Below are 18287 nucleotides of genomic sequence, written 5' to 3'. Positions count from 1 at the left end.
GTGGAGGGAAGGGCAAGTTAGATGGAAGGCATAGAAATATAACCACAAATAGAATGCAGCCACGGAACAGTTTTACCTAGAAAAACCTGTGGGTTTTCCTTCCAGGAATGCAAGGAGTCGGTCGTAGGGAATTTAAACATTCAGTTCACATATTGATAGGTTAGAGATGAAAAAGCCTTTTTTTTTTTTTAAGATAGAATCTTAAATGACATTTAATAAAATTTGGTCACCATTCCAAGCATTCTTTAGTGGAAATTCTACAAACCTCCCTTTGGAATCAAAATTATTCTGGAAGCACCACCAGTATATACGTGAGGACTGGAGAAGGGAAGGCAACACTGTCATGCTTTGCAATTAATGCTCGTTTTGGGGGATGGGTCGTTTTGTCTAGAAAACTCCAGAGAATCAACTTAAACCTTTGACGGTAAGGAGAGCTCAGCGTGATGATAGATAACAGAACCCTAGCATTTTACATGCCAGTGATAATTGCTAGCAAGTATAATGGGTATGACAAAAAAGGGATGAGGAACACATTAGCGAGAGCTACAAAGAAATCGAAATATTTGGCAGTAAATTTGTCAAGAAAGGGACAAGAAATGTGAAACTCGATGAAGAGACAAAAAAATGTTGAAGAGAAGACAAGACAACCCTTTTGGTTTTTAGGAGACAAGAAGGTCGTGCTTTGTCCTTGGTGGAGGGGTGGGTACTGGGGGGGATCCTGGGTTAGCAACACCTGGAGGAGCCTGAGTCTCTCAGTAAGATCAAGGGCAAGAGCTGGGTCCCCTACTCCCTCCAGGGTGAGGGAGGTGGGGCTGGGAGAGGCTGTGGGCGGGGCTTTGGAACACCAGCCTGATGTTTGGGCCTGGGAGAGAACTGGGAAAGGTGACTTTGTCTGTTTTATTTTGATTATTATTATTATTATTATTATTTTTTGGTCTTTTTAGGGTCACACCCATGGCATATGGAGTTTCCCAGGCTAGCGGTCCAGTTGGAGCTGTAGCTGCTGGCCTACACCACCACCAGAGCAACACCACATCCAAGCCGCCTCTTTAACCTACACCACAGTTCACAGGCAACACTGGATCCTTAACCTACTGAGCAAGGCCAGGCATCGAACCTGAGTCCTAGTCAGATTCGTTTCCGCTGAGCCACAACGGGAACTCTTTGTTTTGATTTCTTAAGCAGTAAGTGTTGTTTCTGCCATTCTCCTTTGTCTTCTCCTCTCCATTCTTCATGAGAATCTGCAGTAACATCTGCACAGGCTTCAGAGCCAGATGTGTTTCTTTTTGACCACACTCTGGCCAGCATTAGGGATAGAGCAGGAAGGCCCAGTTTTATTTGGATTATGTCACTGTCTCAGAAATGAAGCTTCCAACCAAAATCAGTTCTCTGGGTTGAGTTGTGGTCTTTTACTAAAGTAACTAGCCAAACAAAACGGTTTCTTCTATTTTTCCCTCACACTCAGGTCATCTGCATGGCTGCTTCATTGGGGCTCTTTTTTAGGGTGATTCATTGAATTCTCTCAGTGCTCTGGAAGGGATGAGGGGGAGGGAGGCTGTAACACATTTGATGATGTTTTTGTTGTGAGCACTATGCTGAAGAGTTTCAGCTGGAGGGACATCTAATTTAGTGGCTATAGCACGATATATCTGCTCTAGCAAAACTGTCATTTCCATGTCAAGTTAGCGAAGCTTTATTTTTTGCTTAAAATAATTATTCTTTCCATTTCTGGTTTAGGAATATTGAAAACCATGTGGATACATATCAATAAAAATAAATGTTTGATGTAGTTCCCATCGTGGTGCAGGGGGTTAAGGATCTGGCATTGCCAATGTCACAGCTGCAGCTTGGATTTGATCCCGGGCCTGGGAACTTCCATATGCCAAGGTGTGGCTGAAAAAGAAAAAAAAAGTTTGTGGAGTTCCCATTGTGGCATAGTGGAAACAAATCTGACTAGTATCCATGAGGATGCGGTTTGATCCCTGGCCTCACTCAGTGGGTCAGGGATCTGGTGTTGCCATGAGCTGTGGTGTAGGTCCCAGACGTGGCCTGGATCCTGCATTCAGTGGCTATGGTGTAGACCTATGGCTGTAGCTCCAATTTGACCCCTTAGCCTGGGAACTTCCATATGCCTTGAGCACAGCCCTAAAAAATAAGTAAGTAAGTAAATAAATAAATGTATGTTTGAAATTAACCTGTGGCGTTCCTGTTGTAGCTCAGCAGGTTAAGAACGTGACTAGTATCCACAAGGATGCGGGTTCAATCCCTGGCCTCCGATCAATGGGTTAAAGAACCAGCACTGCTGCAAGCTGCAGCATAGGTCATAGACGTGGCTCAGAATCCTGTGTTGCTGTAGCTGTGGTGTGTCTGCTGGCAGCTGCAGCTCCTATTCGACCCCTAGCCCGGGAATCTCCATATGCCACAGGTGCGGCAATAAAAAGAAAACTAAGAAAAAGAGAAATTAACCTATAAAGAAATAGGCTATTTCTCTTAAAGCTGGGATTTTAATCAGATCATGGTATGTGATATGGTTAAAATACTCAGTGTCGGTATAATTACAAAAAGAAGTGATACGTTTGAACTTCGGGTTTCATAGTCAATGCACACATTTCAGAGGACTCAAGTGACATGCACCGAATGTTTGTGTCTTAGGCAACTTTTTCCTGTGACTGTGATGATCAATACACGGGTACTTTCTGTGAAGAATTTGATGCCTGCCAGAGGAAACCCTGCCTGAATAATGCGAGCTGTGTTGACGCCAACGAAAAGCAAGACGGGGGCAACTTCACCTGTGTCTGCCTTGCAGGTAAGGTTTCTGTTGTTAGTAGTTACTCTGTGTCTCTCTGTAGAATAGTCACTTACTAATTAAGGATGGTTTAGCAATATTTTGTCCAGCTGTTGGACTATGTGACTTTGTCTTGTTTGGGTCCATCAGCGCATGATCATGGCAGTGGAGGAAGGACATTCCCGTGGGGATAAAATCCTCTCTGGCTGTTTCCTGACATCAGGATGCTTCTATTCTAGCATTCCACCATTTTTGTTCTGGGATAATGATATTTCAAAAAAAAAAAATGGTGTTTCAAAAAACAATTCTGCAAATATTTACCGAGGGTGGGCTGGTGCTGTGCTGGGTGTTGAAGCTAAGTAACTTTAAGAAAAAGTTAGGTAAACCTTGCAGGTTATCAGGAAAAGCTATCCAGTCCTCTCATTTGTGTTAATTTCCTTGTGTTCATTAGCCTAAATTTTTGGAACACTGTCCTGCATGGGGGGGCAAGTCTTCAATTTTCCTTGGTTGGTAGGGGGATTCTCAGATTGTGCATGAGACCTTCAGATCCTCAGAGCACAGAGGTGACTCTTAGAGGGCAGTGGACAGTGTGTCCACAGATTTCTGTTTCCCAGCTATCATCTTATTGACTCACTGCTCAGCCAACTCGGTTATAAACCCTCAAGAAGCAGGGATGGCATTTTGTAGGTGAACATTTGATTTGGCTATTTTGATGCAGCTTAAAAGCAACCCCAAATTACTCCTTTTTTTTTTTTTTTTTTGCTGCACTCTAGGCATGTAGAAGTTCCCAGGCCAGGGGCCAGGAATAATCCATCCTGCGTTTGCAACCACAGCCCTGGCAATGGGGGAATCCTTAACTCTCTGCACCACATGGAAACTTCTGAAATTACTCATTTTTTTTGTTATCAATAATGTGCAAAAGTGACATCATCTTTCCTTTTGCATCTCATCCTGGGGATGGAGAGAGGGATGGAGTGAAGTGGGAGTTAGATGAAGCGCCCATTGTAAGAAACAAGGCCCATCCATGAGGAAATCCATAAACAAAAAAGTGACAGTCCTTCACGCCTCTATTGAAACCCAAACTTGATAAGATCATAAGAGCAAGTTGATAGTTCGGTGTATTTTTTCCCAGATCAGTGTTTGTGAGTGTGTGTGTCTCTATGTATGTGTGTGTCTGTGTGTGAGTATAATGCCCTTGCAGATCAGATGATTAAGTATTTTTTGATATTTTTTAAAAGTGATGATTGTATGCATACTGAGCTACAACTTACTTGGTCATGCAGAGTATATTTACGAACAGATCACACGTATCCTTCTGTATCCATACGTATGGAGCTACCTTATTCCTTTAAACAGTTTCATAAAGTGTATCCTCAATGCGTGTCTCCTGGTCAGGCCACTGCCTCCGTGGCATCTCTGTTGATGTGTTCCAGGCCACCTTAGGCTCAGTCATTCCCAGACTGAGCTCATCATGTCTCTGGCTCCATGCAGCCCAGCTTCTGGTATTCCGTCATTTCTACAAGCCAGACATCTGCAAGTCACCCTAGGCTCCATCCCTGCCCCATCCACATCCTTTCTGCCTGCAGGGGCTCTCCACTTCGCACCTGAAGACCTCTCAACCCACCACCTTCTCTGCAGCCCCCCCACCCCTACCACCCGGGCTGGGTGCCTCTGCCCCTTGTCTGGGCCGCTGAGATAACCTCCCACTGTCTCTCCATCCGCTCTCGACCGTGCTGTACCCTGCAGCCAGATGGTCATGCAGAGTGAGCCCTGGCTCTCATTACATCAGTATCCCCAGACTCTCCAGCCTCACCCGGCGTGGGTGGTGGTTCTCCAGTGCAGAGCAACATAGCTGCTTTCCCCCTTCATCTTCTGCACAGCGCTCTTCTCTTCGGGTGAGGACCTGAATCCTCAGCCTCGTTCTCCTCTGTGACCGTCGCTCACTCACTTTTCCAGCCCCCTCCCGCTCCACTACCCACTTTGCTCTGGGACCAGCTGCCCTGGCCTTTCATCTCCCTACCTGTTCGAACTCCCCGCTGCTGCAGGGGCTGCCTTCTCTTCCCTGTGCCCGGCAGCTCTCTCCCTGCTGCCTCCCTTTGTCCGATTAACTGCCCCCAGGTTTCTATTTCAGACTTGTTAAATGCCCCCTTTCCTTGTTCAAGCCACGTCTCCTTCCCTTCTCCTCTTTTACAGCCTGCATCTGTTTTCTTTTTAAAACATTTTTATTATAGGTGATTTACAGTGTTCTGTCAATTTCTGCGGTAGAGCATAGTGACCCAATTATACATATATATATACATTCTTTTTCTCACATTATCCTCCATCATGTTCTTGATTTATAATGTTTTATCGATTTCTGCTGTACAGCAAAGGACCCAGTCGTATATATATATACACATGCCCTTTCTTATATTATCTGCCATCATGGTCTATCAAAAGAGACTGGTCCCTCTGCAGGACCTCGTTTCCTATCCATTCTCAATGTCATAGTTTGCATCTACCAACCCCAAACTCCCCATCCATCCCACTCCCTCCCCCCTCCCCCTTAGCAACCACAAGTCTGTTCTCTAGGTCTGTGAGTCTGTTTCCATTCTGCAGATGGGTTCATTTGTGCCATCCTTTAGATTCCACATGTAAGGGACATCATATTGGTATTTGTCTTTCTCTTTCTGACTTACTTCACTTAGTACGAGAATCTAGTTGCCTCCATGTTGCTGCAAATGGCATTATTCTGCATCGGTTCTCAGTAGACGTCTGCATATGTAACTCTGATTCCTGCCTGTCTTCTCCACCAGAGCCAACCCCGTGAGAGCGGGGCCTGAATCCCTTCTGTTCAACTTTGGGTCCCCCAGGGTCTGAGTCCTGGGTGCTCAGACAATGTGTTGATAAGACGAGCGAATGAAAGTGTATGGATATGGCCTGATGTTTTAAACTATTCCCCCACAGATGCGTCTTTGAGATAGTCTCAGTTTCTCTTTTGTAAATAATGCTAAGATGTGTAAACATCCTTTTATAAACAGTCTCAGGGCTGGTAGATGAAGCTTGGCACTGTTTGGACTTAAATGATTTCAGTTTGATAGTTTGTCTGAGTCTGTTCTCAGAGATTTCTCAATTTTTTTTTTTTAGTCTTTTTAGGGCCACACCCACGGCGTATGGAGGTTCCCAGGCTAGGGGTCCAATCAGAGCTGCAGCTGCCAGCCTACGCCACAGCCACAGCAACACGTTATCCGAGCCGTGTCTTTGACCTATACCACAGTTCACGGCAATGCCAGATCCTTAACCCACTGAGCGAAGCCAGGGATCGAACCCACAACCTCATGGTTACTAGTCAGGTTCATTAACCACTGAACTCCCTATTTTTTAATGGAACTCATGTGCACAGACACCACAGCTCACGGCAATGCTAGATCCTTAACCCACTGAGCAAAGCCAAGGATCGAACTTGTGTCCTCATGGATATTAGTCAGATTCGTTTCAGCTGAGCCACAACGGGAACTCCATAGCATGCTTTTATATATTTACTTAGTAGCTGTTTTAATATGCAGTAATCATGGATGGAATCACCACCAAAACTGAAAGTTAGACCTGAGAACCAACCCTATATAGTCACTTCATCAACCGGTCCCTCGATCTCGCCTTACAATCCAGAGTTAACAGTTACCCTGAATCTTGAGGATAACTTGATCCATCCTTTTTTTCCTTTTCTTATGATTTTAATATTTACATGTTTTAATAGAAGATTTTATTTTTGTTTTAACTGTTCTCAAATTTATAAAAACAGTCTCATGCATGAATCATGTTAACGGTATCGTGCATGTAATTCTCTGGTGCTTAGCTTTTTTACTTAATGCCTTATTGTGAAGATGCATCCACGTGGTTGGAGTTCATTCTCTAGGACTGCTGTGTGAGATTTCGTTGCTCTGTTCTTCAATGGGCAGGGACCAATAAGCACATTCTTGTGTATCCTCTGTTGTAGGTTGTACCAAAGAGTCACACTGCTGGAATATAACATAACATGATTGATCAGTTATAGGAGGTCATGCCAGACTGTTTTCTGAAGTGATTGCACTAATATACACTTGCCGCATGAAATGTGCAAGCAAGCTTATGGATTCAGATCTTCTTCAATATTTTGTTAGTGTCAGAAGTTTTAAGCTCTGCTGACTCAATGGGTGTAAAAAGTACCTCATTGTGATATCTGTATTTTGTGTGTCGCCAATAATGCTTATTATTGATTTTCCTCTCTCCTGCCCAAATGCATATGTGTGTGTCTGTATGCGTGAGTGCTCTTCTTGTTGGTTTGCAAGAGTTCTTTTTTCTTTTTTGTTCTAAAAATGTATCAGTTGTATGAATTGCAAATATTTGCTCCAAGTTTGCAATTTTTCTTTTCACTTCGTGGGATCTTTTGATGAATGGACGTTCTTATTATATTTTGCAAACATTACTTTTCTAGTTACTACGTTTTATGTCTCCTTTAAGAAAATATTTTCCTGCCTAATGATCTAAAAGATATTCACCTATATTTTCTATTAGGCATTTAAAAATTTGGTTTTCACCTAAGTATTTAGTTAATGTGAATCTGATGCATATATGTGTTTTGAAACAGAGACCTTATTTTATCTTTGACTATAACTTTATTTTTTTTTTCTTCAAAAATACTCCATTTCTATAAATACATAGTATGTGAAACTTTGTACTGTGCCCCCTTCTCTAGAAAGCCGCTGATATAATTTGTAATGATGTGGCTACTTAATACATTTTAAATTTGGCTTATTCAGATTTTAGGCATTTCTGCACTGTCAGGGTTTAACTATTGATTTGAAATTTCCAGAAGCACTGCTAATTATTTTTTTGCTTATTAGTAGGGAGAAGACTTTTACTTCTGTCATCTCAGATGATTTAACGTCTTCCATGAGGATAGCTCACCATGGCTTTTGCTGGGTGTTTCTAGGTATCACGTTTATATGTACACACATATATAGACACACAGGATTCCCTGTGGCTCTTCTAATATCAACAACAATAAAAATAGTACCTTGATTCTCAGTTGGCTTCAGGGCCAGAGAATTGCCTTATAAGAATATAGATTTTGACAATTACTCAACTCAGGGACATTTTGGTGATTTTCAGTAAATTCATTAGAATTGTGCTAGGTGCCAAGGGATGGCAAATAGGCCTCAACTTACAAAATGATTATCTTCTATTTCTTCTATTAGAACAACAAAACTATTTTTTATAACACCAGATTTTTAAGATGTTATTGTTTTAATAAATACTCTCTAACTATTCTTCCATTTTCTAAATATCATAGATTTAACACTTCCCAATTTTCATGAAATAACATGAAGTCTTATTTTAGAGATAGATAACACAGTTTAAACAACTTTAGATAATCTCCACTGAATTTTTTTTCTTTTTTTTTTTTTTTTTTCAGGGCTGCACCTGTGGCATATGGAAGTTCCCAGGCTAGGGGGTGAATAGGAGCTGCACTTGACAGCCTCCACTACAGCCACAGCGATGCAGGATCTAAGCCGCATCTTTGGCCTACACCACAGCTCACAGCAGAGCCAGATCCTTAACCGACTGAGCAAGGCCAGGGATTGAACCCACATCCTCACAGATACCAGTCAGGTTCTTAACCCACTGAGCCGCAACAGGAACTTGGGGCTGGGATTCGAACCCAGGTCCTCTGCCTGCCTCCCAAGCCCATGTTCTCCATCATCTTATACCTTTTTCTTGTGTGAGCAGCCACACTGTGAGCTGGGGACTTTCCTGCTAAAAACATGTGACTCAGGACCTTGTCATGCTTTCAGTTTTCTTCTGTCGAATAGGAGTCTTCTTAAGAGAAGAATTATTCAGCCATTTGTCTAAAAAGAGGGACTGGTTCCTTGAAATGAGGGGTTTTCTACTTAATTTTGAATATTCTTGGAAAACTTTGTGTTTCCCTGGGAAAACTATGTTTCCTCTTGAAAAAATTATTTACAGGTTAATTAACTTCAGTTGATTGACCTCTAAAGCTCCAGGTATAGGCGTGAGAACTCTCTAGCAGTGGGAAGTGTGTTTCCTTTTGAAAATCTATCCCGCTGTGCTTTTCATTTTTGCAAGTCTGTTCATGAGAAATGATCTTGTTTGATGAATGAATTAATTCGAGCCAGGTTCTTGTCAGCAGAGAACAAAAACTTCCCACTAAGTCTCTTCCAAGAGATGGGGTCTTGAGCAATGCTCATTTCTCTTGAGAAGAGAACGTTTCATGGTAAGTAAAAATATTATTTTCAGCCAAGAAGCTTCCATTCCAAATTTGCTAATGTTTTGATCTTTTCCTTTAGTTTCTACATCAGCTGTCAGGACAAAGAGGATTTTTGACTCATCAGTAATCCCAAGATGTTTGAATATGATGGGTTAGATATTGAGTCAATTAAGTAATAAATTCTATGCTGTAGTTTTTATTTTAATTTTTATTATAATTTTTTTTGGTCTTTTTCTAGGGCCACACCCATGGCATATGGAGGTTCCCAGGCTAGAGGTCTAATCGGAGCTGTAGCCGCCAGCCTATGCCAGAGCCACAGCAATGTGGGATCCGAGCTGCGTCTGTGACCTACACCATAGCTCACAGCAACGCTGGATCCCTAACCCACTGAGTGAGGCCAGGGATCGAACCCACAACCTCATGGTTCCTAGTCAGATTCATTCACCACTGAGCCATGACGGGAACTCCTTATTACAATTTCTTGAAGGCAGGAGGTGATTTTTAAATAGTAAAACATTGATAGGTGTCATATAAGTGTATGTACAATGTAAAATGAATTATAGATTAGGGTCAATTGAGTTTCTTTTTTGGGGAAAATTTTTATCAAGGGTGATGGATTCTTTTCTTGAAACTTTTGGGCAATACTTTCAAAAAGCAGGGAATTGTCACTAGCACCAAATGCCGCAGGAGAACCTAAGAGGAGGTTATTGACTTTGGCAATAGCTTTGCCCAAGGCATTGGTGGCCTCCTGTTTACACTGATGTAATGAGGGCGCCCCCGAAGTTTTGAGGTCTCTCTAAAAGACTATATGTGGGGACAGAAGTGAGGAAGGGTGGCTAGAAGGTACCAGACAATCAGAAGGGCAATGCCATGTGTGGAGGTAGCTGTAGACAGTGGGTTTTCGTGTGGCCTAGAAGCTTTCCCAATTGACATAGAACTAGAAAGATTTCTTATTTTTTTAAAATTATAACATAAAGATTAAGAGCACAGGGTTTTGGAGTCAGAATGCCCTGTTACAATGATAAATCTCACACCATTAGAACTTAAATTTGGGCCCTATCAGACTGAGAACCTTCCTGGAGACTATGCCTGTCACCTGACGTTACATGAGCCCTAAGGGCCAGAGTCAGGAAGCCAAGAGACGTGGTACCATCTAGACCATGACCCATCCCACTTGACCACAGCCTCTGGAGCCAATAGTCTCAATCCTGTTGCATCCTTGCCATTTTCTTGCTGAGCTCCTTGGGCAAGTTACTCAACCTCTGTGAGGCTAGCTTCAGAACTGGGCTGGCTTCTTTGACTCTGCAGGGAGATTTTATTTTTTTCTTTTTTGAGGCCACACCTGAGGCATTTGGAAGTTCCCAGGCTAGGGGTTGAATCTGAGCTGCAGCTGCCAGCCTACGCCACAGGAACAGCAGCGCCAGATCCAAGCCATACCTGCAACCTATATACTACCTCTCACGGCAATGCCAGATCCTTAACCCACTGAGCAGAGCCTGGGATTGAACCCACATCCTCATGAATCCTAGTCAGGTTTGTTACCAATGAGCAACAAGAAGAACTGCTGACTATGCAGGGAGATTACAATGGCCCTAGTCATGGCTGCTTATGCGTATTAAATTGAGAACACAAACCCTTGTTCTAGCCACACATATCTCCAGCTCTGGCACATAGTAGGTGCTCAATAAAGATTTGTCGAATGAATGAATGAATAGAATGAGATGGAATTCTATCTGAGGCATCCAGATATATGTCAAGGGCTTGATTTCCTTCCCCTTCCTCTCTTTGTCCTCTCTCTCTGTAGCACATGCTGTGTTTTGTTTTTTTGTTTTGTTTTGTTTTGTTTTTTCCCACCCACATCAGATTGGGACTGGCCTGAGGGCAGGACTGCTATATATAGTACATGACTCTGTTCCTCCATCTCCTGTCAGTGCCACGCCCTGTGCCACACTCATAGTAGGCACGGAATGTAACTTCTTTAATCAGGATCTATTTGATGAAAAGCCTTCTAATTTCGAGAGTGTAATTTTTCCTCAAAGGAGCGATTACTTCTTCTGAAAAGAATAGCTGTAATGCATGTTCAGAGCCACCACTGCCAAAATATTAGAAGCATTGTACAAAAGTCCCTCTCAACTTCAGAGTACTTCATTGTTCCAGCTAATTGGTGATTTCAGCTTATTTTTAAAACTCATCATTTCCGAGGCAAGGGGAACGTGGCTTGTGTTCCCATCCCAGCTCTTTGAAACACTAAGTGCGGCTCCAATCAGCATCAAGGTGCCTTCGAGTGTGAGTTAGAAATGGGTCAGCTGCTCCTGGAGGCAAATCTCGAGTTGAGTTTGCTGAGTCCTCACAGCCAGTGGCACTCAGCTCGAGGGGTGTGTCCATTAGCAGAAGAGTGCAGTTTTGAAGAAGCAGGTCAGTTCAGTTTCCGAATGAAAGGAACCTCGGAACTCACGTCTGGATGTGAAGCCTGGGGAACAGTGGTGACTCCATGAGCGTGGGGGAGGTGACCAAGGTCTGTGAGCTCGAGGGAGAAGCAGAAAGTTGGGCTTCTTTTTCTTTTTTTCTTTTCTTTTTTTTTTTTTTCTTTTTGTCTTTTTGCCATTTCTTGGGCTGCTCCCTCGGCATATGGAGGTTCCCAGGCTAGGGGTCTAATCCAAGCCGTAGCTGCCAGCCTACACCAGAGCCACAGCAACTCGGGATCCGAGCCGCGTCTGCGACCCACACCACAGCTCACTGCAACGCCGGATCCTTAACCCACTGAGCAAGGGCAGGGACCGAATCCACAACCTCATGGTTCCTAGTCAGATTCATTAACCACTGAGCCATGACGGGAACTCCAGAAAGTTGGGCTTCTTTGCTCTGTGTCCACCTCCAGGTCAGAGTATGTTTAAGGCAATGTTTTCATGGTCTGTGAATTTTCCACCAGTTATGAGCAGAGCTCTGACGGGCTCTGAATGCATTGCCCGTAATGCTGTTCACCCACTTTCAGGACCAGGGAGAGCACACGTTGGGGCCAAGGGACAAAACAAAACTGTCTTTCCATCCAGCCTCTTCCGCCATCTGGCTCTGGGACCCCAGGAGGCCTCCTCACCTCTCTGCTCTTGGACTTCCTCAGCTTTAAAATAAGGGCTTATAGGAGTTTCCATCATGGCTCAGCAGTAACAAACCTGACTAGGATCCATGAGGATGTGGGTTCAATCCCTGGCTCTGCTCATAGGTTAAGGCTCTGGCATTGCTGTGAGCTGTGGTGTAGGTTGCAGACGTGGCTCAGATCCTGAGTTGCTGTGGCTGTGGTGTAGGTGGCAGCTGTAGCTTCAATTTGACCCCTAGCTTGGGAACTTCCATATGCTGCGAAGGTGGCCCTAAAAAGCAAAAAATTGAAAAATAAAATTAAATAAGGGCTTGTGAAGGTCACTCATTCATTCGACACTTATTTGTTGAGTGTCTTCTATGTGCCAGGCATTTTTTAGGTGCTGAGAACATGACTGCAAAATAGCAAAGACCCTGTGTTTATGGAAGTTGAGTGTTGGTGTGGAGATGAGTCAACGATACGCACATGTGTGTTCTCTGGTGTGTGTGTGTGTGTGTGTGTGTGTGTGTGTGTGTGTGTGTGTGCGTGTGTGTGTGTGTGGTCAAGGGAAAGGGTCATAGTGATAGATGCTATGAAAACAGATAAAACATAGAGAAGAGATAGAGTACGAATAAAGACAGGGTGACTAGGTAAGCCCTGTACTAAGGCGAAAGACTTGTGTAGAGACCTGAATGAAATGAGCTTGTGAACATGTGCCTGGCAGAGGGAACAGCACGTGCAAAGGTCCTGAGGCATGAATATGCCTGGAGTGTTTGAAGAGCAGTGTTGAAGAGAAGCTGTGGTGAGACTTGGTGCTGGGTAAGGAGTTAGACCAGGCCCTGGGTGAGGAGAGGATTTTATCCTGAACGTGACTGGAAGCCAATGGAGGGTGTGAACTGGGGTGGGCCATCTGATTTCCCTCCTGAAGGGCTCATGCTGGAGCCTGGTGGAGAATACACATAGGGAAGGAAGGGAGTTCCTGTTGTGGTGCAGCGGAAGCAAATCCGACTAGTATCCATGAGGATGTGGGTTCAATCCCTGACCTCACTCAGTGGGTTAAGGATCTGGCATTGCTGTGAGCTGTGGTGTAGGTTGCAGATGTGGCTCAGATCCTGAGTTGCTGTGGCTGTGGTGTAGGTGGCAGCTGTAGCTCCTAGTCGACCCCTAGCCTGGGAACTAACATATGCTGCAGGCATGGCCCTAAAAAGCAAAAAAGATTAAAAAAAATTTTTTTAAATTTAAAAAAGAAAGAATACACATAGGGAAGGAAAATTGGGAAAGCAGTCAGCAGGCCATTTATTATCCAGGCCAGAGACAGTGCCAGATTGAGCACCATGGTCCTGGCAGTGGTGCAGGGTTTTGGACTAGCGGTGTATTTGAAGGGATTGCTGATGACGCTGCTGGTGGATCGAAGGTGGGGTGGGAGTGGAAGCGGGGAGTTGTGGATGATGCCTGATATAGCTAGCTAGTTATTTATTTATTTATTGTCTTTTTAGGGCCACACCAGAGGCATATGGAGGTTCCCAGGCTAAGGGTCTAATCGGAGCTGTAGCTGCTGGCCCACGCCAGAGCCACAGCAATGTGGGATCTGAGCTGCATCTGTGACCTACACCACAGCTCACAGCAATGCCAGATCCTTAACCCACTGAGCGAGGCCAGGGATCAAACCCACAACCTCATGGTTCCTAGTTGGATTCGTTAACCACTGCACCACAACAGGAACTCCCAAAGCTTATTTTTTAATGTCAGTTTTATTGAGATAGGATCCACATAGCACTGAAATGGACAAGTTCATGTTTTTAAAAATATGTTCACAGAGCTGTTAACCATTACCTCAGTCCATTTTAGAACACGCTCATCACCCTAAAAGCAGCCACTTCCCATTTAGCTGTTGCCCTCTGATCCTGGCACACACACACCCCAGCCTAGGTAACCACCTTCTGTCTTCATAGATTTGTCCATTCTGGACATTTCATGTAAGTTGGAAAATATGATATGTGGCCTTTTGTGACTGTCTTCTTTCCCTCAGCGTCATGTCTTCAAGGTTCATCCACGTTGCAGCATCCGCATCAGTACTTCACTCTTTTTCATGCCTGAATAATAGTCCACCACATGGAGACAGCACATTTTGCTCATCTCTTCATCCACAGATGGAATGTGGGTTGTTTCCCCTTTTGGGCTGTTGTGTGTAGTGCTGTCATCAACCCACCGTCATCATGCTCACCCTTCCCTTCTCTTCTGGGATCTTATGCTTCCAAACTTTTCTGTCTTCCTTTCTCTTCTCCCCTCTCCCCTCCCTGCCTCCTTCCTGTCCTTCCCGGCTTCTCATCTGCAAGGATTAGAGGTCTCAGCTTAAAACCAGTCCCTCAGTGGAGCAAGGGTTTAGTGAGGGCTCAGTGCTGCCCCTGCCTTCACTTCTTCCTTCTCTTCCTCCCTCCTGCTCGTCACTGTCCATGGGACTCTGTGTCCAGTTTGTAACTTGCTAGTCACTCACTCTCCTTCTCTTTATGGCATGAAGCTGCTTCTCTAGGTATCTTCTCACTGAAAGACATCAGTGGTGTCTTTCTTACTGATTTCCAGGGCTCTTTCCTAGTCTTCCCGTCTCGAGAAGCCTTTTATGCATGGCCTACGGAACACTGCGCTGTGTCCATTCTCCTGGGACCTCGCCAGCCGTCCTCCCCGTCTCCCCTCCCACTCCTGCCTCCCTTCACCTCCCCTCCCACTCCCATCTCCAGAGCTCCGTCCTTACCCCGCTTTGGCTGTCTTCCCCTGCTGGGGCGGCGGCCACTCACTCTGTGCTGTCCCCTCTAAGTGGATGGCTTCCAGAGCCTGGCTGGTCACTTTGGCTTCAGCTCTTTCAATGCCTCCCACGAGTCCTTTCAAGCCTATAGCTCTTTTCATGGCTCCAGTTTCTACCAGCGGTGCCATCACTGCCCTCTTCTCTTGGGTTGGAAGCTCCATCCTTTTGACCCCCCCATCTTATTTATTTTTGGAGGTCCCCAGGTTTGCTCTGTTTATGGTGCTTCCTCTTCCATCGCCAGGGCCAAGCATTGTCATCTACTGCCTGGATGATGGTGATAAGCTTGTCACCCTTCCCACCATCCATGCGGCCTTGGTCACGACTGCAACACAGTGTTTCAGATGCCTAGGACTGGAGCCCAGCGGTGCTGAGAGCAAAGCCTGCTTCCACTGCTCCTTCTCTGTGACTTTGGGGAGGTGAATCTCACTGGGTGTCAGCCTCCTCCCCCTTAAATCAGGATGCGTAACCGAATCCATGGCGCCCCAATCCAGCGGTTGTTGTGAAGATTCAGTGAAATGATGCTTGCGGTCGGTGCACCTGGAAAGCTGCCTGGAGCTCCGTAGGTGCTCAGTGAGTGGCAGCCGCTCTCACTCTTGTTGTTACGGTTGGGCCTGTGGTCAGATGCCCAGCACCTGGCCTTCCCCTGCTTCCTCTGGCTGCAGATTTGGCCTCAGCTCCTGTGGTCCCCCTCTCTGGGGAGCCAGCTTGGACCACCTGGGATGCTCAGGGTCTCCTTCCTTCCTCTGCTGAGACCCAGGAGAGCAGATGTGGGCAGGCCACACCCTGCCATGTTCCCCACCGCATGGCTGGCCTGGCTGTCATGGTCTTTCCCAGCAAGCCTCATAAAGAGGTGAGAAAAGATACATGGAGTATAAATGAGGGTGGGGTTTGGGGTCTGTGGTCCTGGGTTTGACTCCAGACTGAGTCTTCACCAACTCTGCCTTCCTCCTCTGCGCCCAGGATTTCTTGTCTGTGAAAGGGAGTAACGGTATTGACCTTGTAAGGGTTAAAGAGAACACACACACACAGACACACACACACACACACGTACACATACACATGCACACACATAAGCGCACATCTTCGTACACACATGCATACACCTGGCACAGAACAGGGGATCCATAAGGAGCACTGGTTTGTTGCTTCTACTCAGTATAAGAGGAAGGCGGAGGAGAAGGATCCCAGCTTTCCTTCTCTTTCTTTCCTTGAGGCCCTGCCCATCCCTCCACACCCAGTTTGGCTTGTCCCTCAGGAGTTCCTTCACGTTGCTGGGTCAGAGCCCCTGACCCTAGGGAGAAGGGAGACAGGTCTTAAGCTCTCTCCCCACATTAAAGCCAGGGAGAACAAGAAGGGACCAAGCTACAGCACTCCATCAGTCAGCACATCTGCGCCCTGCTGGTGACCCCCATCCCGGGCACGTGGATCTGAGCCTGTTGTGGCCAAGCAGTCCAGCCTCGCCACTGTCACCCGAATGTCTCTGACTCAGTACCATTCCCCTGCTTTCCTCCCACCGTGTGTGTGTTTCCTCCGAACGTGTCTTCTCTCCTCATCTGGAGTGTAAGCGCCCTGCAGGCAGGAACTGTTCTTAAACATCTTTAGATTTCCCATTTGTGAATTTCCACTGCCCCCCGCCCCAGTTCCTTCTGAAAGAATGAATGAATACCTCCTCTATAGTCTGAGTTATTGCACAAACTTAGACTTCAACCGATGAATATTTTTTAGGTCAGTCCCTTACCTTGTCTGCATGTGGTATAAGCTTTTCATTTATTTAATGGTTTCTCCCTTTTGATTTCAATCCCTCAGGGGAAAGCATCAAGGCGTACCTAATAAAAGGATCTTTCTTGAAATCTCTCCCCCTTTGTAATCACTGGGCTAGAAGACATAGGAGTCATATGTAGTCTGGTCTGTATTAACATCTCAATTAATATTTCTTATCTGGGTTCTAAGGAAATGAAATGAAAAGGATTATTTGAAAAATAGCAATGCATGGTGCTTATGCAGTCATTCCTCACTTTATAATGAGTAGCTATGGCGTCCCTGGCTCTATGCAAGTGTCTGGGGACACAAATCGTAACGCATGCTGTTAGAGAATAGGTAAGTGGATCTGGAAACAGTGCAGTGGCAGGTACAATAATTGAGCCAAGGGGACCTCCCACTCATGAAAAAACATGTGTCACCGTGCAGTCAGTGAAGGCTTTTTGATTTTATATCATATTTGACTTTCACTCTGATCTTTTCCCCTTGTAATCTGCATCAAATGTGTAACTCTTAAATGAATAATATTAATATTTGATATATTTTTTTAAAAAACTGTTTTGCTCCTAGTTTTCCAGATCAGTGCTTCTCAAACTTAGCATGGACCTTGTATCAGAATCACCTGGAGGCTTCTTGTTCTTTTTTTTTTTTTTTGGCTGCACCACGTCATGTGGAAGTCCCTAGGGACAGGATTGTTGAACTCATGCTGCAGCAGTGACCCAGACCGCTGCAGTGGCACTGCTGGATCCTTATGCTGCTGCGCCACAAGTGAACTCCCTGGAAGGCTTCTTAAAACTCGGATTGCTGGGCCCCACCCCAGAGTCTCTGAATCTCTTTGTCTGGGGTGATGCTGGTGGATTTGCACTTGGGGTAATAACTTCCCAGGTGATGCTGCAGCTGCTGGTCTGGGGCCCACCCTTGGAGAACCACTGTTCTCAACTGCCTATTGCAAACTGAGAGATGAAACAGTATTGGCATAATGCTTGGCAGTGTGAAAATTTCTAAGTTATTCATTTATTCAGAAATTTTAAGCCAGCTACAATGCGCCAGGCATGGTGGATATGCAGGCTATTGTGGGTTCCAGGGTGCACTTGATAGAAATGGCTTCTGCTGGTTGGAGTTGATCCCATTTATTTAAGCTGTCTTGGGAGTCAGGCGGGATCATTATCCCCATTTCACCCATGAGTGGATGAAGGTCAAAGTCAATCCTTTGATGCTCTTGCTCAGCTGATCATCGCGTCACCATCCCGGACGGCCCTGACTCTCCAAACCACTGTCCTTTCTACTGTGTCTCTTGCCTCTGTGCTTATTATGAGACGTGGTTACTTACCTCCCCCCCCCCCAACAACCTCAGGGTTCTAACTCTGCTGCATGTCCGCTTTTTTTTTCATGCTTTCCTTTCTATCGCATATTCCCATTTTAATTATATTTCGTTAATTGCCTTTCACAGATGGGCCTTCTCTATCTTCCTTTCTTTGCCTTTGGTGTTTAAGTAATGCTTGCATTTGTTCAGATGTGTTTGTTTTTCCCCTGCCAGCAGATCTTTCTAGTTTTTTCTATTAAATAATTTCTGCCTTCCGACTTTGAAATAGGATGCCTCTGAGATTGACTGTCTTGATAGCGC

General features: G+C 45.1%; 1 protein-coding gene across 2 annotated transcripts in view; it reads left to right on the top strand.

The window, feature by feature from the left end:
* Positions 1–18287, top strand: part of DNER (delta/notch like EGF repeat containing) — a 337447-nt gene that overhangs the window by 200015 nt on the left and 119145 nt on the right. For both annotated transcript variants that reach the window (XM_021076495.2, XM_085000656.1), the window contains exon 6: positions 2653–2806. In XM_021076495.2, coding sequence (XP_020932154.2) covers positions 2653–2806 — 154 coding nt within the window. The remainder of the gene's footprint in view (positions 1–2652; positions 2807–18287) is intronic.

Source organism: Sus scrofa, chromosome 15, assembly GCF_054392235.1.
Source record: "Sus scrofa isolate SSC_HxYL_T2T_F1_AM1 chromosome 15, Sscrofa_HxYL_maternal_Yorkshire_Landrace_v2.0, whole genome shotgun sequence".
NCBI lineage: Eukaryota > Metazoa > Chordata > Mammalia > Artiodactyla > Suidae > Sus > Sus scrofa.
Note: the sequence above shows the minus strand (reverse complement) of the source record. Positions and strands in the feature narration are given on the sequence as shown.